This window comes from Parasteatoda tepidariorum, chromosome 10 (genome assembly GCF_043381705.1).
Source record: "Parasteatoda tepidariorum isolate YZ-2023 chromosome 10, CAS_Ptep_4.0, whole genome shotgun sequence".
NCBI classification, from domain to species: domain Eukaryota; kingdom Metazoa; phylum Arthropoda; class Arachnida; order Araneae; family Theridiidae; genus Parasteatoda; species Parasteatoda tepidariorum.
Window position 1 is genome coordinate 1,514,260 of NC_092213.1, and position 22,750 is coordinate 1,537,009.

General features: G+C 32.2%; 1 protein-coding gene across 1 annotated transcript in view; it reads right to left on the bottom strand.

Annotated features, from left to right (window-relative positions):
* LOC107439055 (CUB domain-containing protein 2-like) overlaps positions 1–22,750 on the bottom strand; it is an 85,183-nt gene that overhangs the window by 29,460 nt on the left and 32,973 nt on the right. Inside the window, exons 2-7 of the mRNA XM_043047289.2 lie at positions 20,871–20,934; positions 18,363–18,540; positions 12,949–13,139; positions 9,770–9,967; positions 6,258–6,411; positions 5,044–5,144 (exon numbers count right to left, since the gene is read on the bottom strand). Of these exons, the coding sequence (XP_042903223.1) occupies positions 5,044–5,144; positions 6,258–6,411; positions 9,770–9,967; positions 12,949–13,139; positions 18,363–18,540; positions 20,871–20,934 (886 nt within the window). The remainder of the gene's footprint in view (positions 1–5,043; positions 5,145–6,257; positions 6,412–9,769; positions 9,968–12,948; positions 13,140–18,362; positions 18,541–20,870; positions 20,935–22,750) is intronic.

Here is a 22,750-nt window from a genome sequence, read left to right on the forward strand (position 1 = left end):
ATATATATATATATATATATAACTCAAAATTTAAACTTTTTGACAAAAGGAATGATTTTAACTTTCTAATTAAAAAAATTCGAAATGAGCCCCCTCAAATGTGGACTGCATCTTTGGGAAAATCCGACCACTAGATTAAAAGTTTCTTCTTATTTTCTATGAGACTCGTTTTGTGCATTGTTCACTTCACTTATGGTATTTCTAATAAAATAGTTATTTCTATTCGGTAGTCTCCCATTTTATTACGTTTTCCTTTCAGCATATTTCACAGGATAATTATGGTAGTTCTGACTAAATTATAAGTTTTATTTCGTATATCAGAATACCATAATACTAGCCATAAATTTTTAAACCTCAAAATTCTTAAAAGAAATAAAAATATTTTTATAATAATAAAAATAAATAAATGAAAATAAAAATTGAATTGATAATGACTTTCTGTAATAAATTCGATTTTTTAAAGATATTTTAAAATTCAATTTCAATGCATTTAAAAAATGTATTAGATGCTGTTGTTGCAATATTAATTGCGTGAACTAAAGTCGTTATGTTTAGTTTTAAAGTTTCCTTCCTTTAATCAAAGAGATTCGAGAAATTCGAATCGACTATGTGTTTCTGCGACAACAATTTGTGTAAATTTTTTTTAAAGTTTGTTTTTAAATGCGATTATTTGAAATAATTTAATTTAAAAATTTAAATTACTATCTTTTAGAATTTGTCTGACATATATACTTACATAATAATAATACTCATAAATTTTGCGCAATTTTTTAAAAAGAAAAAATGGTACTTTGAAATTTGAATTATTTATCTATTACTGGCTATAGAGTAAGGTGAAATAATAAGGTTTTAATTTAAAGTTTTTTTTCCCTTTTTAAAAAGGCACCCATAAAATTAAAATCCTGTACAGTTTTTGAAATAGTTACGTATTGTTGCAGTAATAGTGTGAACCAAAACTTTTAAGTTTTGTTTTAAAGTTTCATTTTCCCCTCAAATTCTACTTTTGATACCCACCATTTCAACTGACCATTCTTTTCTCAATAATCTTTTAAGTTACAGTTTGAATTAGAATTTTAAGTTAAATTTTAATTGCTTTTCCTTAAAAAGAACACTTTAATATTGGAATTCATAACGTTCTCAGAGAAAATCAATTAAAGGAATACGTTACAGTTATGGCTTGGACTAAAATCTTAAATAATTTTCATTTGAATAAATTATGAACCAAAAATGAATATTGGTTCCTCATTTTTACCAGGTTTTGAACAGAAGATTCACTTTTTTCTTTGTTGCGTAATTTTTGGGGACTTCTGTTTAATCGATTTAACCAATTTCCAGATTGTAATATACTAATCTGATCAAAAAGAAAAAGTAACTAGACTGTTCCATTCATAATTTATTAATTATTGACATAGATTGCAAACTTTTATCAAATTTTTTGCAGCTTCTATAATCATTTAGAAATAGTTAACTTATTTTCAAAAAGTATATAAGTTTTCAATGAGAGAAAAATTTTCAATTTGTCAAATTTTTAAAACGGTGAAATAACACACATAAATTTTTTTTGAGCTGAAATTTCTGCTACAAAAGCTATTGGAATGTTGCAAAAAGTTTTTAAAGACAGTTCTTCTTCAAAAAATAGTAATTGACTGACTTAAAAGGTGTTAGAAAATCCATCAAAGGTTATCAGCTGTTGGATAGACAATCAACTTCAATGAATGATCAACCGTCATAATAAACAATAATCAGTAAAAGATAACAATAAGGCAACCCATTTTCTTTATTTCCATATTCTGCTGCATTTTTTGAAATAGATCTTAGCTACTTTTGTATCGCAAGCTACAGACCTTTTTTAAATGACATTTTTAGTCTATTTTTTGTCGAAATGTGCAAGTTTAAAAACGCTCTATATAACAATGGGATCGCATAAATGTTGCGAAGAACTTCTATAGGAGTTGAGGAACATCATAAAGATTAGAATTGCATGAGAACTTATGCTCGGATATGCAGCTTAAGCATGTCCCTATTATGAACACTATAATTATTTCCTATTATTTGGGTGCTCTTAAACAGATCATAATAGGAGAAATGCCCCAAGCCGCGTACAATGACATTTCCGGGCTTAGGTTTCTATACATTTTTAATCCTAATGATGTGCCTTAATTGCCCTAGAACTTTGTCCTAACCTTTACGCGACCCTCCGTTATATATAACGTTTCCAAACTTGTACATTTCGACAAAAAGAAATGTCATTTTAAAAAGAGTCTGTAGCTTTTGAACAAAGCTAATTTCAGATTTGAAATCCTCAAGACCGAATTAGACTAGATCAAGTATTTGTATAAATGTAACAAAAAATTTGTGAAAAAAGTTGTTAATAAAGTAGTTTCCGTTTTGCGGTGTTTCTTATCTGAAATTGTCTTCGTTTTGAATGCATTCATTTAATGATACGTTCTTCTCAGAAACAATTTTAAGGCATGACTGAGAGAGTAGTATGAAGTAGAATTCATAAAATCTGACACTTTTTGCTTCATGCTATCATATCGAATACATTTTGACCAATAGTATATGTACGAATACATATTGCTTACATTGAAAATCATTAAAATTATTTACAAATTATATTTTAAATACACTATATCCAGGAAAAAATGTAATAAAATGAAAAGACCCACAAAAATTCTTCTGTTTGATAATCATATAAATAAGCATCGAAAAGGACAATAGCATATAAGAGCTAAAATTTTCTTATTAAACATACTTAATAATTAGGAAATATTTTTCTTTGAAGTAAAATAAAAGAAATTATCCTAATGATGAAGAATAATAATTGAATAATCTTTCTTTCTAAATTATGTTACAAAAGAGGATAAAAAATAAGTTTAAAGATAAGCCCTATGAATTACCTCTAGCTTTTACATCAGTTTAAATTGTTTTCAATTTTTTTTAATTTTTAATGCTGTAAGTGGTACTTAGTTCTCCAAACTTCGAATTCATCATTTTTTTCCAGAATAAATAAATTTAAAAAAATTAAGCTGAAGCAAGCGAAATTAGGTAACAAGAAAAAAAGACTCTTTAAGCGAATTTATGGTAAAAAATTGTCGAGAATAAAAATTTTATTGTATAAAATGACTTAAGCTATGATTTTGTTTCTATGAAACATCGTTCAAAAATATTATGAGCCTTTCCATAAATTATTAGATCAAAAATTCCTTAAATTATCTTAGAATCTGAGCCATTTTAGAATACGTAGAATATGATTTAGTTTGTAGGTATATATTATACAGGCCTCCAAAGTCTTACAATAGAGAACCAGGATAAAAAAATAAATGTATTGCTAAGAAAGTTCATAAATCACTTGACTTTGTATCGATATAGAATACAATTTTTCGTCTATGCAAAAAACCTAAACTAAACTAAGAAACTAAATTTCAAAAAAGTCAGACATTTAAAATTCGATTTCTCAGGCTATCCGACCGATTTCGCTCAAATTTTGTATTTTGCATGTAAAATTAGATTCTTCAAAATGATGCAAGAAATTGTATACACTTCAAAATTGTTTCGACCATTATTAAAATAATAATAAAGAATGATAAAGATTTACTAAAAACTATTTTTGCATGTGGATAAAGAAATTTTATAATTGTGTCCAAAAGTTTTCAATTCGCTTCAAAATTTCTCGAGATATAGCAATATATGCAATAAGTAAATTAACGTTAAGGGGTAAAAACTTTGGAGTGCTCTCCTGATCAAATATTGGGACAATGTGTCCCAAATTGCGGCTAACCCCTAAATTTTTGAGGTTAGAAATCCGAATCCGCAGTAAAAAAGGTACATATTTATTTAGAGAAAATGCGCTTTTGTGTCTGATTTTGCAATTTAAAATATAGTCTGCAATTATTAATTAGCATTTTTGAAATCACCCCCCTCTAGCCGTTAAGATTGAGTCTTAGAAGGTGAAGATCAGATCATTAGATCAAAAGTTATTCAAACTGGTTCGGTTTTTATTTTACGCACTGTACGTAAGGCACCAAAGCATTAAAATAAAGAATGGGGAAATAAAATATACATATTGTTCAGAAATTTCTTAAATTGTATAATTTTGCATCTATATAGAATATGATTTTGCTTAGTAGCTCATTTTTGTATTTATAGTTACCCTGGAAATTATTGCTCGGAAATTGTTAATGCTTGGGAATGAATTATTGAATTATTGATTGGGGATTAATTACTCTGTAAATTATTGCTATTGAAATTATCGTTTACACTATATAATTTTGTACACATTAAATTATATAGAGTGTCCCCATGCAATGATCAAAATAATATCACGAAAGTAATTTAAGGAGATTTGCTCCTTTACATAGCTCATTGAACCTTCTGAAATATGATTACTTTTTTAAAAATAATTGCAAAAACCCTTAGGTTAAAAACACTAACTTAGTAGAATATCATTTAAACTTAGGCCGTAAAATCAAAGCAAACATTTACAATAGATATTGACTATTCATTTAAGGCTGTGGTATACGATTCAAGATGCTTTGCTCTGCATAAAACTGCGGTTCTGTGAGCAGAAAAATTTGGTTTATTATAGATTTTGATGAATTCTGAATTCTTCAGCGATAAAGAATGCATCTTATTAATATTATTAATAATAATACTTAAAAAATATTATTGCACTTCTATTGATTATTTAACTTCGTTTAACTAAATTGCATAGATTAAATAAATATAATTTATAATTTTAAAATAGCGAAAATTTATCTAGTTTCTTATGGAATTAGTGCAATTAGACAAGCTTAAAGTTAAATAAAATCCAATAAAATTATTCATTCATTTAATGAATCAAATGTTGTAAGATCAAAGGCAAAGGAGGTAAGCTTAAATACACAGCTATAAACAGAGTGCTTGTAGCTTTGTCTTAGTAGAGTAAATCAAGGCAACATAACGTAAAGCATTTAATATTAACGTGTTCCAATCTTACGCACGGGAGCTTAAAGGAAGCTGAAGTAAAAGTGCGAAATCTCCCAAATAAATATTAAAAATTACCCTCATCTTGAAATTCTACTGCAGTCCAGATAATTTTAAAACCAACAGCATTCTTGTCTAAATCTTCTCCTTTCATGATTTGAGCCGCCGATGTTTTGAATCTGTAAAACACAACACTTTTAAATCATTGAGCTCAATTTGGCCAAATTATAATTAGTAGGTCAGACAACAAAGAATCTTTAAAAAGGATGTACATGGTGCTTTGTACAACCTACCCTTGAAATATATTTTTAGAGTCCTTCTCTAGAATGAAGGCATAAAGTACCCACATTGTGAGGGAGGGTAGAAAATTAGTATTTAGGAGACTTAAGAACAAAATTTGATTTGAAATCTGAAAAATTGTTGATGAAAAAAGGAGGTGTACGCAACTTAAGAAAGATTCCCACCATTCTTAAGTTGTGATTTGTCGAATTCTGAAATTCGTTTTTGTATTATTTTCTCATAGATTTGCGATTTCTTTTGTAAAATCCTTGTTTCTTATCTTCATTCTTGAAAAATATTCAAAAAATAAGCGCTGAATAATTTTTTTTCATTGATAGTCGAAGAACTTTTATTTCACTATTAACTATAATATGGCTTTTATTTTTTTATTTTTTTTTATTTACACAATTTAAAAGTTTTATTGCACTGTTAGAATTTTCATTCTAAAATTATGGTAAAATAACCGACAGCAGTCTGTCCATGCAATTAACCGTAAAGTCTATGGTAAAGATCTACGGTAATGTTTTACCTTTATGGTTTTGAAACAGTTTATAACTAATGTGATTATGAAACCAAAACTATACGTTTATTTTCAGAGCTAGTATGGCTTCAAAACGAATTTAACTGGACATTGGATCAAGGCTTTTCGTTATGCAATGGGCTTTGTTGGAAACTCTTCAAGTGATGAAGGGACTGGAATCGCCGTTCATGAGATTGACACATTGGCCCCCTCGGCTATGATATGAAGCAGTAAGGAACTTCATTGGATGGGCTTAGTTGGTGAGATAAAATTCTGGTTGCTTAACTGTATTGGGTCAGAGCATTTAATAAGCGATTTTTCTAACAGTTTGAATACCATCTTATTTATGGTTATTTGACTGTTTTGTTTGAAGAGGGTAAAATAACAATGATATAAATTGTTATTTAACCATTTTTTTCAAGAAAATTCCAACAGTGTACTAAAATAGTGATGACGTATGTCGTGCATTAAACACAAGTGTTTGAAATCTGACCTGAGCAAGAGCCTGTTCCTTGCAGAGAGCGCAGTCTGTTCCTCGATATTCTTGTAGTATCGAAGATCTCCACAGTACTTCTGCATAAGATTCGGATTGAACGATATGCTGGAGTAGCCATCATAGATGGCCAATTCAGCCTCTGGACAGTTCGCTTAAGAAATGAAACAAAATAAATTAACGCATAGCATCTCGAAGAGTCTGACGACAATTCAATAAATAAAAAAATCTAAATAATTTTTTTTTTCTATCTATGAATAAATGTTAATAATGTTTCTTCCTTATGCGTTTTTATTGTTATTTATTTTTTATACAAATACTAGGGGGCTAAGCTCCCTGTTCGTTGACGCTCACCAACCCCGATGATTGCTTGCAATAGTTGTTGTTTCTTGGCACAGAACAGTTGAAATTATTCTACTAAACATATATGTACAAAAAGGAACACTTGTGCCACCAAATCTCACGTCCAAATATTTCCCTTATGATAATATTAATATCTATTAGTGGGCATAAATAATTTTTTGAAATAATTTTTTTGTAGCAAATTTTGTGAGTTCACAACAGTAATTTAATATTTTTGTTCACCAAATATATTTTAAATACAATGTTCTAAATCATTTAACGAATCTCTTTAACCGTCATTCATGTAATCTGTATCGAAAAATAGTAATTGTGAAACGGTTAACCAGATCGGACACCGATTTAAGTAACTTTTTCTTAAAATGCAATGCAGAATTAGGTTAGTAATAATAACAATCCTCTTAAACTTTTAATTTAGAAAACAAACAAAATTAAAAGCATAATAGTAACAGTACAGGTAAATACCCTTAAATTAGGGATACAAAAATACTTTTCGGAAAGCAATAGCCTTATGACTTATATGAGTTTTGTGTTAGTGACAACCAAAAAATATGAGAATTAATGCGAAAAAACTGGATCCTACCATGTGATTTTCTGGCCAATAAAAATGCGCCGTTTACGATGAAAAACTGCGAAACCATCATTAGATTTTTTTATATATATTTAGACAACAACTGTAATAAAACCAAGAAAAGTCTTTTGTCCTTAGAACAGTTGGTGTGCATCAGAGCAGTCGGTAAAGACGCCGCTTCTTGGAGAACAGGGGGTTAACAGTTCGATCCTGGCAGGTGACTAAATAGTCTGCGTGTATATACAGAAGGGTGTATGATGTCAATTCTGTCACTGCTGAAAGTCCTCCTAATGGTTGTAATGTGGAAAATTGGAGAATCGTCGGTAAAACACCTAGGCTTTTTCCACGATTTCTGACCAGAGTTAAAATTACGTGACATTCTTGCCAGAGCTGCTAAAAAATAGAGCTCTAAAAAATCAAGCTATAGGCTTGGCCATGGTTGTGTAGAGTGAATGGTTCCGGTTAAATAGTTCCAGAGAAAATGAATTTTAAAAAAATAGTATAGTTAAAATTCGATTTCTCTGGAACTATTCAACCGATTTTATTCAAATTTGTTATTTCGCCATGCAAAATTATACACTTTAAAATTATGTAAGAAATTATTTACCTTACAATTAAAAACTTTTTTGGCCTATGATTTAATAAAATAACAAAAAATAATAAATGTATACTAAAATGTATTTTTTCCGTAGAATTTATTTTTTTGGATAAATGCTTTTATAAGTGCGCTAAAAATTTTTTTAACTTGCTTAAAAAGTTTTCGAAATGAGGGAAAATACGCAAAAAGTAAAATTAATATTAAGGGGTACAAACTTTGGACCGCTCTCCTGACTAAACTATGAGGACTCTATTTCCCAGATTGTGTATACCCCCCTATATTTTGGGGGTCAGATATCTGAGTCCATCAGAAACAGGTATGTACATTTTGAATAATAAAAAGTGTAAAAAAAAGTAAAGATTAATTTTAGTTTTTGAAAACAAACAAAAAATTCAGCAATTAGTTTTTTTGGTGGAATATCATTAGATTTGAAGATAAGGCAATTAGCGAACAGAATACCAACGCTTTATGCATCATTTTNTCATTTTACACAATTTAGCTGCATAATTAGCCAAGCATGCATTATTATCACAGTTTTGTGGTTTGCGTAGACATAGATAAAATGTTTTTTATTCTAATTATGTGGATTTTAATATTTCTTTATTGCGATTCAAGAACAAAACTTATATAAATTAAATTTAAAGTTTTGTTTTGTTTGATAGTTTGTGGGTAGTATACACAAATCGATTGGAAATGCGCTCAACTAAAGGCGCTCAAAATTGCTATTTCTTTAATTGCTATTTCAAAATTGTTCGTTCAAAATTGCTATTTCAAAATTGTTCGTTCAAAATTGCTATTAAGACTTTTCCTTGTGACATATTTTAAAATATGAATTAAATTTCAGTTCTTTTAATTTACTTACATTAAATAGACTCAGATTGAATTAAATTTAAAATTTTCAAATATGCTGTAAACTCTTTAGGAAACATCTTAAAACGGATTTTTTTCCCGAAATTTACTGATATACCTTACGCACATGATAACAGTACCTTACACACTACCAAAATTCATGCACACATAAAAATGTTATTAGAAAATATATAAAAGCTAACCAAACGAACTGGACGTCTTATTTATTTAGAGTGGCTAACATTAAGTAAAAATTCTTCTTCATGCATCATTAATAAGAAGGAAAAGGAGAATTTAGATTAGACTACAGATAGTGAGATTGAGAATCTAATGCTTTCTGACCAATTATGATGAGGGGGATCAGAGGAAATGTCCGTACATTGTTCTAAACCTCTTATAAGATTTCATGGTTTTCTTCTCCATATAAATATTAAAATCCTATTTTTCTTTAAAGATTAACAGTTTATACAGTACAAAATAAAAATGCTCAGTTTCGATTTAAATATTATTGGTTCAAATTACAGACGAAAATCGTAAAAATTTTCCTTTGTTCCAATCAAGAATTTATCTGGGACTATGCCCACCAGCAAAATTTGGAAGAAAAAAAGTTAAAAATGTATTTGTAAGTTCAAAAATCTCATTAAGTCAAATCTTCGTCCATTTAATGTGTAAAAAATGAAGGAAGTTGTGTAATATTTATATTCTAAATTTTCAATTGAAAAACATTCCAATCGTCACAAATGAAAAAAAAACAACATTTTTAATAGAGTACAGACTGTCTTATGAAGACGCTACACCAGCGGAGAAACCCTTAATGGTTAAATTTTCCCCACCTCTGTTAGTCATTTAAAGTTTAAAGTATAGAAAACGTGAGTTCAGATAAACTAAAAGCAAACCATTACGAAATATCAAGCAAATGATGACAGATTCACTGGACAATCTTGTACTTTAAATTACAAACGTAATTGATTGAGAATTTGCCGGGAAGGTCTTTTACTGCAGTACAGTGTCCTTTTAATAAATCCCTTTTATATTCACATTGTAAACTTACATTGAAAATATTTCTACTAGTGATTTGTTTATTTCAGTGAGAGAAGTTTTCGTAAACATGCAAATGGGGGAGTGAATATTTACCTATACTTCCGTAGAGCTGCATCTTGATGATTCGAACATAGATCCTCATATGATAGTCCACTCTCAGAAGCCAGATACACTCGATATTCTTTGGAAAATAATAAGGATAGCCAGGAGAGACAATTATTCCACCCACTCCTGTCACTATACCGCCACAATTGCTAACGTTCATGGTCGATTTTGGTGGGGGTATCATTTCTACAAAAAAAGAATTATTAAGCTCTGCTACCCAATTCGTTAATGATGGAACATGTCACTTAATGGGGGGCGGGAGGTCTCAATGAAATTTTTATTTAAACTAAACTACTTTTGCGTAATTAAATTGGAAACTGTACCAAGTTAAGAAAAGTTTCTTAATAACAAAAATTAAAACTAATAAGTAAATAAAATGTTTAGAATAAGAATATAATGAACATTAGTTACAAAAAAGAGAAAATTGTGATCGCATCATAGTGATTACTTGTTACTTATTGGTTAAATGTTTTTATTTTTTCTTCTTTTGGATAGATTTTCATAAACGCCACAACATTTCAAGTCATGAGTAGAAAAAAATGTATCAATTGATGTTTGTCTTCTTGTCGTTCAATTGGCTGGATTGGTTTTCAATTTCAGCCAATATACGCTTCTTAAGACGTCGCCAAATTCTTGTTCCTTCCTCTTTAGTATTTATACTTGCATTAAAATCACCAGTCAATACAGCAGTAATTTTGAATAAGTTAATCATAAGAATAAGAAGAAAAAAAAATACTTTAAATTAACATTATGAAAAAATATTTAAAATGTACTCTGGTTATAATAAAAATTAAAAACTTAGTCGGGAAAACAATCAACTCTAAGAAGTTCCTGCTTTTTTTTTTTATCTTGTTGTGCTGCTTTTTTAGTTGCTTATGATTGCCTGATTTCTTAACACTATTGCAACCTTTTTATTAGTGATCATGGTGTTAAAGTTGATCTAGAAGAAAAGTTTCTGAGTAAAAAACTGGATGGGAGTATGGATAAAAAAAAATTTCCAACTTCAAAACTCCTTTTTTCAAAATAAAGTTTCTTAAACTTGCAGATCTTACAACTTCTTCACTTTTTAACAGATTGGCTTAAAATATACAGCATATGTATTACTAATATAGTTTTCGTTGCACAATGTGCAAAATAAAAAGCCGAAATGCTGAATAACTTTTGATCTAATTTTCGGATTTGAAAATGTTCGAGTATCTGAACACAAAAAATGGAGGCAACTATTTCACACTTAAGTGGTGTTTTACTAAGTGTTCCACTACACCAAAGCAAAAGATAGTTCCATGTTTGTTATTCAGTAAGACTAAATTTATAATTATAGAAAGATTTGATACAGAAAAGTTACTTTAATGATACAATATTAAGCCAGAATCATAAATTTAGGGGGCATATATACAATATTTCTTAAAACATAATTAGTGAGCTAATCAAACGTACATACAGCACAGACAGAATTCGAACAAACCCGAAGTAAATGAATGTTAAATATCTCACCCCAGAGAAGAAAAGTGACACAAGTCAAAAAACAGCAATTTTGAGGTTAAGTCAATGAAAAATATGTATGAAGTGTCCCGTCAAGCTCAAAAAGTGTCACATTTCTAACTCACAATTTATCCAGCTGAGGGCAGTTGTGTCAGTCTTGTGTCTAATTCAGGATAAGTGTTGTAATATTCTTTAAGTTGATTTTTCTCAAATGCTGCATTTTAGAGTTATGACACTGTTCTTGCGGGATGCGATATCATGAAATCAATTTATACAATTGACGTATTTTTGTAAATCTTAAGAGACTAAAACTAAAAGTGTTCATGCATTTTGTAACAGTTTATATGAGTAGTTTGTCAAATCAATCTGACAAGAAGTTGGAAATTATGAGTACTTGGCAAATAATCGAGCACAATCAGTATTTTTTATCAATAAGGAAAGAGGATTGAAGCTTATATGATACTAAAAAATGCTTGGTCAATTAAATCCGACAAGAAGTACACCGCCATATTTTTAAATAGCTTAATTATTAGCCCTTTCTTCTATTAATAATGGTCGAAAAAGATTTGTTATTCGTTTAAAATATGCCCTACCATCATTTTTCACAATTTAGCTGCATAATTACGTTAATTATTCGCCTAATTTACGGAGCTCTAAAAAACACAACACATCATCAACGAATAGCAGATTGCTGTAAGCTTTAGAAATTATTGGTGCTAAATACAGCCTTTGAAGTGTGTAAGAATGCTCGATAGGGAATTAACAATTCATACAGTTTTTAGAGTTTTTTCGGATAGGTATTACACCACAGTTCTTACTGGATACTATTTAAAAGAACTCAGGCTTATTGGTCCGAGATTCTGACTTTCAACACGCTAATTAATTAGTGCCTATGATATTTTATGCTAAGAATCAAACAAAAGAAAATAATTTTTCTTTAAATAAATATTCCTATTTTTTAGACAAATAACTTTAATCTCGGAAATACGGTGATGATAGTTTGGTTAGGACGATAATATAAAGGGGCCCTTAAAGTTAATTTTGCATTTAGCATCTTTCGCCATAACTAAAGAATTTCTTAAGTGAATCAAAAAGCTATAAATTTATTTCATCCAAAGATAATCCCATGTAAAAAGTAGTTTTTAATTGCTTTTATTGTTTTTAATAAGTTCGTTCAATAAGATTCGAAACAACTTTGAATTGTAAGGTTTATAAATTTTTAAATCATTTTAGATAATGAAGTTTTTAATAACAAAATATAAAATTTGAACGAAATCAGCAGAATAGCTCATGAGACTTCCATTTAACATTTAGTTCAGGAAAATATGATCATTAGAACAAAGGTTATTTAAGGTGATATTTTTTTAATTCTGTACAGCTAAACCCAAATTAGTAATATGTATGCTGTTAAATGTGTAGAAGAAACAGCTTTTAGAATTTATCGTTACTGGACTCAGAAATATCATTTACCTTTTAAAATCGCATTCCAAAAAGCATGGAACCGTTCTCATATTTCTTAGTTTCCAATTGTACATGCTAAGTTACTTTCAGGAGAATGATTCAAAATGATAATACTACTGTATTATGTAAAATTAAAGCAAAAGTTGTGTGTACATTCTTTTCCTGACAGAGATGCCCCTTACCATGAAAATAACTCACTATTGTGTGATAAAGTGAAATCTTACTCTCGTCCTGAAAATGGTAGGATCCGTGGAATCCCTTGCTGTGGATCACGTGGTTTGTCTTGAAGATGATCTCCGCCCGAGGATTCATGAAGAGCATGGAATTCGGGATGTCATTGCCGCAGAAACGTCCCACCAGGAATTTGCTACCTACGATGGTTATCGTGGACACATCCACATAGTCCGTGAGGCACCTGCAAAAGTGCATTTTCGAAAATTATGATTTTAAGAGGCTGCTTTCTTAGTGAAATTGAATTCCAGGATCATTGCGTATTATAAGTGGCATCAATTGTTGCAGATACCTACACAGAAAGAACTTGTACAGTACAACACTTTAAAAAAATTATTTTATTGAAATTTAAGAAAAATAATTTGATTCAAACAAATGATAAGAGCAAACGATTCAAATAAATGTTAAAATGATTAAACAGAATCAATGAAAAAGAGTCATTTAAAAGGGATCGAACCTCATTCATACGCCTGTTCCGTTTCATTTATTCGAATAGAGTAAGTAATTGTTCAGACGATTAGGATCAGTTGAGTCTCATCTGTACGTTAATTCTCATCAAATTAATGAAAATATAGTACACTTGTGTAAGAAATTATAAGAATTTGTAGACTTGGTTTATTATTTCTAGAACTATTGGACCGATTTTAATTAAATTTGATATGTACATACATTGACACAATAGAAAACGAATTACCATTCAACAATTGCAATACACAAGCATGATCGTGCGTAACACTCGCTGGAGTAGGAAGGAATGAAACAGTGGTAGCAGAATAAATTTTAAAAAAATGGTTAGTAGGGGGTGTGGTCCCCTTATACAGGCCTTGCAGCGTGATTTCATACTTGAAATAAGGCAGTTTATCATTTCCTGCAGCAATTGGTTCCGCTCGTTCAAACTTTGTTCTCATTCCCTGGATGGTTCTCGGATGGGGTAGCGAGTTGCAATTGCCCTCCTCAGAGCGTCCGAGACATGCTGTATAGGGTTGAGGTCTGGGATCTAGCTGGCCAATCTATCCGGCGAATGTCCTTATTCTCAAAAATTTCGTCGACCAGAAGAGCTCAATGTGGCCTCGCGTTATCGTCATTAAAATGAACTCAGGGCCAACTGCATCCCTGAAAAAGCGAACATAGAGCTCCAAGACCTCATCCAGATATCTCACACCATTCACAGAGCCTCTTTCAAAGACATGGAGAGATGTGCGGCCATGCAACATGATGCCTGCCCGACCATTAAACCAGCTCCGGCATAATGGTCAATTTCGTGGACATTGGAGGGTACGTAGCGGGTCCATTGTTCTCTCCATATGAGCGTACGGCGAGAATCGGTGTTTAAGCTGAACCGGGACTCACCAGCGAAGAGAACTGTCACCCATTGATCTATACTCCAATCTCTATGCTCTCTGCACCATGCTGAACGAACTCTCTTGTTCGTAGAAGTGAGCGGAATGCAAACAGCAGGTCTTCTTGCAAACAACCCTCTCTCATGAAATCATTTGGAAACAGCCACCCTTGATACATGGGTTTCTGTGGCTGCATACAAATCACGAGAGAGCTGAGAAGCTGTAGCCCCTCTGTTACGCCTCGCTATAATGGAAAAATGGTGATCTTCTGGGGCCGTCGGGGCTCTTGCCCAGACTTTCTCTCGATGTATCCTGTATCCTAGAACTGTTTCCTTAAGTTATAAACTCGACACTGGACGTTAAATTGAACTCTCTACAAATCTGGATCTGAGATTGGCCTCAACTCATTCCTTCATCTAAACGTTGGTGGTTACTCATCTTTACTTTTACAATTTGAATTTGACCTATTGCTGCAAAATATCACCAAGAAATTCACCATGGTGTGCTAGCGAACGAAATGCATCTTAACTTAAGCGCACTTATAAAGCCTGTTTCTCTTCCGGCTCTGCAACACACGCGTGTGTGCTTACGTATTTGATGTACAAGATTTGTATTTTGGTCTAGAAGTAGTTACATTCAGTTCAGTGTTTTTCATGAAATTCGATAAAATATGCAAATTCTCTTAATTTATTTTACCAGTGCATATTAATTTGGAGATCGTTCGCAATATGCTAGTTCGCCTGAACTAGCATATTGAAAAAAAAAACAATTTACTCAGACAGGCTTCAGAAGATTGCAGTGTACTGCCTAACAGACTGACTTCCTGAGTCAACCTATTAAAGATCATCGACATTTTGTACTTGCAGTGTTTCTGGACTTCGATAAGGTCTAGAGACTTCGAACGGTTCAGAAGATAAAAAACATAAGTTGGAAATTTCACAACTCATTTTGATGCCAAGTAACAGTCCATTTTCGTAACAACCAAATAACTTGATATTCGATGAGACTCTTTTGAAAGATCAGAGTAGTGTTTTTTTCCCTGACTGCACTGTAAGTTCTTTCCTCTAATAAAGAGGCTCCCAGAACTCTGAAGTGTTGGACTTTGCTCGAGAATTACTATAATCAGTGGATTTCCTCCCACTGTGACATTGCGGTGAATGAGAAGGTTGACTATCTTACCAAGAAGGGGTCTTTGGCTCCTCAGAAACCTTCGGCTGAAATTGGAAACAGTTAGGATTTCCAAATGCCTTATCCGTGAAACGGTTTTTCATCTTTTGAGTGGAAAACCTTGGAATGTACTCCAAGGTTTTCCACTCAAAAGGTGGTCCTTCTCTAAACCACAGCTTATTCTTGACTCTGCAGCTGTTACAACCTTTTAAACTCCTGAGAGACATAATTATCTTCGCTTCCATCCTTTTTGTTTGAACATTGATGGCTCTCCTGCTTGCTCTTTTAATAAGACTGGCCAGGATATAACTGCTTTGCATTTGGATGCTCAATCTTCTTTCTGTAGTCAAGTGGAGAAATTTTGGAGAGACCGTGGTCTAATGACATAGCAACCGAACGACTGGCATTTGATAATAATAAAAATATATTAAATTTATCTATATGAGAGATTTATCTGCTCGACTTAATGAAAGTCACAAACTATAATAAATTATTTTTATTTACTTATAGAAACCAACAGAGTAGAATTGAATCTATGTTTAAAGTGATTATTACCAATTAATACAAATTAAGTGATTAGAATAATTGATTCAAATACAGGATGTTTATTAAGTCCCGGACCCATTTTGATCTTTAATAACTCATAAAATAATAAAGATAGAATAAAATTAATAACATAAATGGTTAGATAGACTAAAAAAGTTTCATGATCCTTGTCAACGAACTTCCACGAGTGCCATCTTCGTCGCACGGAGAATATCAAGTCGATAGTCAATTTCACGCCAGGTAGCGGCAAGCATGTCGGCATCCACAGAGGCTATTGCAGTTGTAATTCTGGCTTTTAGGTCATCAATGTTGGACACGATACTCCTGTAAACATCGCCCTTTATAAATCCCCAAAGAAAAAAGACCAGCTGCGTTATATCAGGTGATCTGGGTGGCCAAGGAATTGGACCTCCTCTCCCAATCCATCTTCCTGGAAAATGTTCACTCAAAGAACTACGAACGATGATACCCTAAGGAGGTGGTGCACCATCTTGTTGCAAAAAAACATGTGGCTGAAACTCTTTTAGTTGTGGAAATATGAAGTTTTCCAGCATGTCTAAGTATACAACTAATAAGACCGTCTTTTCTGCAAAAGAGAAAGGTCCAATGACTCGGTCGTGCATTAGTCCACACCACACATTAACCTTTGGGGAATCCCTTTGTGTCTCACGGTATTCATGGGGGTTTTCGGATCCCCATATGCGCACATTAAGGCGATTAACAATGCCAGAAACAGGAAAGGATGCTTCGTCGGAGAACATTATGCGCTTCAGAAAATCAGCAGCATCTTCTATCCTTCCTACCATATCTGTTGCAAACGCCATCCTCCTAGCCTAGGAGTCCTCGGCCTATCGTCCGGTTCCAAACCTTGAGCAATTTGAACTTTGTATGCATGCAGTCTTAATTGTTTCTTAATAACCTTCTACACGGTCGAAATTGGCATATCCAATTCTCTTGCCGCTGATCTCACAGATCTTCTAGGATTGTCTAAAAATGTCTGTCTGACATATTCNTCGGCATCCACAGAGGCTATTGCAGTTGTAATTCTGGCTTTTAGGTCATCAATGTTCGACACGATCCTCCTGTAAACATTGCCCTTTATAAATCCCCAAAGAAAAAAGACCAGCTGCGTTATATCAGGTGATCTGGGTGGCCAAGGAATTGGACCTCCTCGCCCAATCCATCTTCCTGGAAAATGGTCCCTCAAAGAACTACGAACGATGATACCCTAAGGAGGTGGTGCACCATCTTGTTGCAAAAAAACATGTGGCTGAAACTCTTTTAGTTGTGGAAATATGAAGTTTTCCAGCATGTCTAAGTATACGACTAATAAGACCGTCTTTTCTGTAAAAAAGAAAGGCCCAATGACTCGGTCGTGCATTAGTCCACACCACACATTAACCTTTGGGGAATCCCTTTGTGTCTCACGGTATTCATGGGGGTTTTCAGATCCCCATATGCGCACATTAAGGCGATTAACAATGCCAGAAACATGAAAGGATGCTTCGTCGGAGAACATTATGCGCTTCAGAAAATCAGCAGCATCTTCTATCCTTTCTACCATATCTGTTGCAAACGCCATCCTCCTAGGCCTATCGTCCGGTTCCAAACCTTGAGCAATTTGAACTTTGTATGCATGCAGTCTTAATTGTTTCTTAATAACCTTCTACACGGTCGAAATTGGCATATCCAATTCTCTTGCCGCTGATCTCACAGATCTTCTAGGATTGTCTAAAAATGTCTGTCTGACATATCTGTCTGACGCGCTCAACGTCAAAATTACTTGTGCAGGGACGTCCGGAACGTTTCTTATCTGTGATACTTCCAGTTTCTTGAAAATTCTTTTTCCGCCGCAAGATGCTGCTTGGATGGAGAATCTTTTTGGTAAATTCTTCTGCAATTTCTCTGTGCTTGAACTATCGATTTCGTTTCTATGAACCACCATAAAATCTGTGCTTTTTCTTGTGGTGTGTATGCATTCTTCTTAATATCCGCTCGAATAAAACATCACATAGAAAAGTACTACATAGAACAAACACATCAAAAGTAAACATAACACTGCAATAGTTGCCAAAAACAAAAGAGAGAAAAATGCAATTAATGAGCAGACGATATTTAGAAAAGTACAGATATTTAGACTGGAAAATGAAATTATCTGAAATTAACCACACGTGATGACGATATTTACAAAAGTAAAGATATTCAAACCTGAAAAGGAAAATATATGAGTCATTCCATCAATAAATGCCATAAGTTTGTTTATATCTTCATTATTTTATGAGTTATTAAACATCAAAATGGGCTCGGGAATTTATAAACAACCTGTATTTGGAGTGAATCAACTGATTTCCTACCCTTTTTTGAATGGTGCCTCCAGATCAAAGTGGTGGAAAGTGAGCCTCAGTGTTTCGTGGTCTTTTCCTTGGAAGTTGTAAATGCACTCGAGGGATTCGGAGTAGTTGTTGGGGAACATGGGAGACGAGAAGTTTCCCCTCTCGCTTTGCTCACTCTGGAACTGGAAGATGCACTTGCCTGCAACGACAAACACTCCCTATGAGGGGACACAATTTAAAGAATCTTGATTTACAAATATGTGCATTTATTTTATTCAACTTCATTGGACAGTCTATTCGTGTTGAATTTGCAACTACCAATCTTCAAAGGCATAGCTTTGAAAATTCGACCCCAACCTGAAACACAAGTCGATTCCATCAGGCGTAAGAGAAACTTCTCATTTTTGTTAAATTTGTGGCTACTTATAATTGTAACCTTCTAATTTTGAACTCAATTCAAAATGTAACGAAGCTCCTGAAATTGACATTTAACAATTAACTCGTATTTGTGGCTACCAATATTTTTTAATTTTGAATCCAACCCAGAATATAACGAAGCTCATAGAACAAACATTAAACAACTCTTCCGTATGAAATTTTCGGCTACAAATGCTCAACACCGTTAGCTTAAAATATTTAACTTAATTCTAAATACAAGGAAACTCTTAAAACCAATAGTAAGAAGTCGGCTCTTATGAAACTTACGGTTACAAATATTAAACTCTGTCGTCATCATATTTCGAACACAGCGTAAACTAAGAAAACTTAAACGGAAAGGCAAGGAGATTCTATCCCCTGGGGAGATTTTACGTTAACATTATAATCGTTGCGATTCGTGAGTGATTTAGTCATCGTTAGGATTCGACTTAGCTCAATAAGAAGCCAGTACTCTCTGTCTACGAACACGGTTTCATAAATTAATTGCGTTTTAACCACTACCAAGAGATTTTGTGTCCAACTTTTTATTTTAAATTCAAAATAAAAAAAATAAAAATAAAAACAATCGTCGACCAAATTATATCTAATAGGCTGAATTCTTTTAGTAAAGAGCAAATAATTCAGAATTAAACGGATATGTCCCAAGACTTCGTTTATGAATGCTTCATTCATTTAAATAATGACTTTATAAAATAAAAACATTTGTTTTGGAATTGTACAATATCACTTTTCAGTAATGACACTTACTTTTGTAAGTATTTAAATTTTGAATACAGCGAAAGAGGTTTGTGTGATCAATTTTTCAATTTAAAAGAGACGACTGTGAAATACATGGCATCAATTCTAAATTCAATAAGCTGAATTCTTTCTTTAAAGACAAATAATTCATTCACAGTGAGATTAAAAGTTTGAATTGAATTGACGAGTTTCCCCAAAAACGCTAAGAACAAGCGATTGATTCAAATAATGGCTTTGTAGCAGCATTTATTTTGTAATAGCACTTATATAGGAGCTTAAATATTTACAACTCCAAAGGCTATGTGTGTTCAATTTTTCAATTTAAAAGAGGCTGAATAAATTGAACAAATTCTAAATTTAATAATCTAGTCGTTTTGCAATTTTCTATCGTGTAACCTTTTATTAACATCTGTTCTTGAAATTCCATCATACGGGAGGGGGGGCTTTTCAGTCTTTCGCCTCAGTAAATGCGAATTTTATTGAAAATAATCGACCTGTGGACGGTTCTTGTCATTTACTAGGGGTGTGTGGACGGTGTGGGGAAGTTAAGAGGTCGATTATGAAAGCAGGCGAGAGCGGAAATTAGATTTTGGAATGGAGTGGGAATTGCTGCGGTCCATTTATTCGATCGCGAAGCTCTTTTAATTTGGAATGCAATGCTTTGTTAAGAAAATTGAAAAGCGTGAAAATGTTATTAAAAGTAAACTACTTTATTTCAAAGTTCTCATTAAATCATGTTGTTGCTCAATTAACGAAAAAATCATTCTTATTGAAATATAATAATTCAGAGAGCCCTTTTACGACTGTCCGTATTTTTATACTTTAGAGTAGTATTTTTCACACTCATGCAGTTTCAAATAAGATAACTCGAAAAACAAAGGAACATCGAGATAACAAAAATTGGAAAATGTATAAGGAAAGGAAAATGTAAATGTTATTATAAAAGGAAAATGTTATTATTTACATTCGAATTCAGTCATGTTAAACAATTTACGAGTTCGTGAAAGAATAAAAATCTCAAAACTGTTGTATTAAACCAACTCCTAACTCTGAACAGCAGAATTGAGTATTCTAAGAATTATTTGTTCCAAATGTAATTTTTAAGTAGTAAGGTAGTATTGAAATGTGAGTAAACCAACTAAAAACCGAGTTTATACGAATGGAAATTTGGATACGTGTACATAAATTTAATTAAATGTAGATACCTAAAAACTTCTTTGACCCTATTTTAACAGCTTTATTTCAAAAATGGAACCAACATTGACATAAAGCCATTCTTTAACATCGAATGAGCGAGTTTCAATAGCGGAGCGATGATGAGATATACGGAGTAAAGGGAGGGATCATACTTACTTAGAGCAGCTGTGTGTAGGAATGATGAAATGACGTAATAAATTATTCCAGCCAAACAATTCATCTGTAATGAAGAAGAAGAAAAAAAAAACATTTTAAGTGCAAAAATAGGTGCTTATTTGTTTTAAATATTTTATTAGTTTATCAACTTATTCACCACAAATAATAAATTACTAATTCATTCTACGCTTTTTCAAATCAATCCAGTTGCTACAACACATATTTTGACAAACAGTAAAATGCATTCTATTCCTAGCTCGTTTAAATGGACATGCCATAAAATTCTTCATATTTTACATGGACTTAAAAGCCTACAAATAAGAATAGTTAAGACTCATAAATATCTGTAAAACATTGTTATTTCTTCTAAATAACGAATTCCTAACTAATTCAAACCCCAGGAATGATGTATTGGACTATCATTTAGGTAGAATATAGAGGATTTTAAAATTTGCTTTCGACTGCTTTTATGTGTTCTTCTATTACAAGTTTTTAAACGACACCCAAATGGGCCCTTTTCAGTGACTAAGAATCGAAAGAATCTACAACATTTTTACTGAAAATATGATTAGGATTTGTTTTCACCCTTTTAACATCTCCTCTTTTTAAAATACTTTCTATAACAAAATGGAGATGATTTAAATTTATGTTACCATCTGGAATGAAAAGTAATTGACTCTGTCCTTTAAACTAAATCTACGATATTTAACTATTTCGTATTTTACCGGATAAACTTACTTCAACCAAGACTTAGATAAAGATGATTTGAGTTCATGTTACCATCAGAAACAAATAAAATAGATAAGCATTTAAGGAAAAATCAATTAAATGAGTGAAACCTCGAAGTATTGGTTCATTATATATTTCTTTTTATTTATTTAGAAAATTAAATTTTTAAATTTACTTTAATTAAAAAAAAGAAAGAAATGAAAAAAAGAAATATTGATGTTATAAGAAAGAGACATTTGATGAAGGCAGGAAATAATATCCAGTTTTCTTCATCCGAAAGGAATCTATCTTTGGAGGAAAGACTTTCTCATAAGCTGTGTATCCTCCTAGGAAAGGGTTTAACTGACGTCCCGCACATTAATCTTGATTTAGTTTCCGCCGGAATCTGGGTTTTTTTTCCCCGGAAGAAAAAGTCGTTTATCCACAGAACATGCTTTTGAAAACGATGTTCCTTATCCTTCAGAGTAAATTTTCATCCAGTTATATGATCCATTGCTTTAGCAGTCAATTCCTCCAAAAGGAATATTCTTATGGATTTTATCCTTCACGGTTTCCAGAAAATAACTCACTTTACCGAACATTTACATTTTTTTATTTATTTATCACGCATGTATTTTGGGAATTAAAAGTAAGAATTGTATTTTCTGAACTAATGAACACATTCAAAGAAGGAATCATAGAGAAATATTTATTCAAATAAAGAGATGTGTAATTTCTTTAAGGAAAACATAGGTGCATGAGGAACAATTATTTCCTCAAAAAATGCCAGGAAAATCAAGATTATTTTTAATAACATAAAAATGTGGAAGGATATATATATATATATATATATATATCGNGGTTATATATATATATATATATATATTCGAAATGCTTTTATAATAGTAGTATAAAAGTAAAATTATTGTGACGAAAATACACTTACATAAAAGTACTACTAGAAAACAAAATAATATCTGCTAGTCCGTCATAATCTGAGTGGTAGCGCTTCGCGCTGCCGTGCCACAGGTCCTTGGTTCGATCCTTGGGCCGGGCAAGGCCGACTCAGCCTTTCATTCCTTCAGTGGGTCGATAAAATGAGTACCAAGCATGCTTGGGAACTAACACTGGGGGTTCCGCGTTCGGCTGACCACCTGACCGGAACATATGCT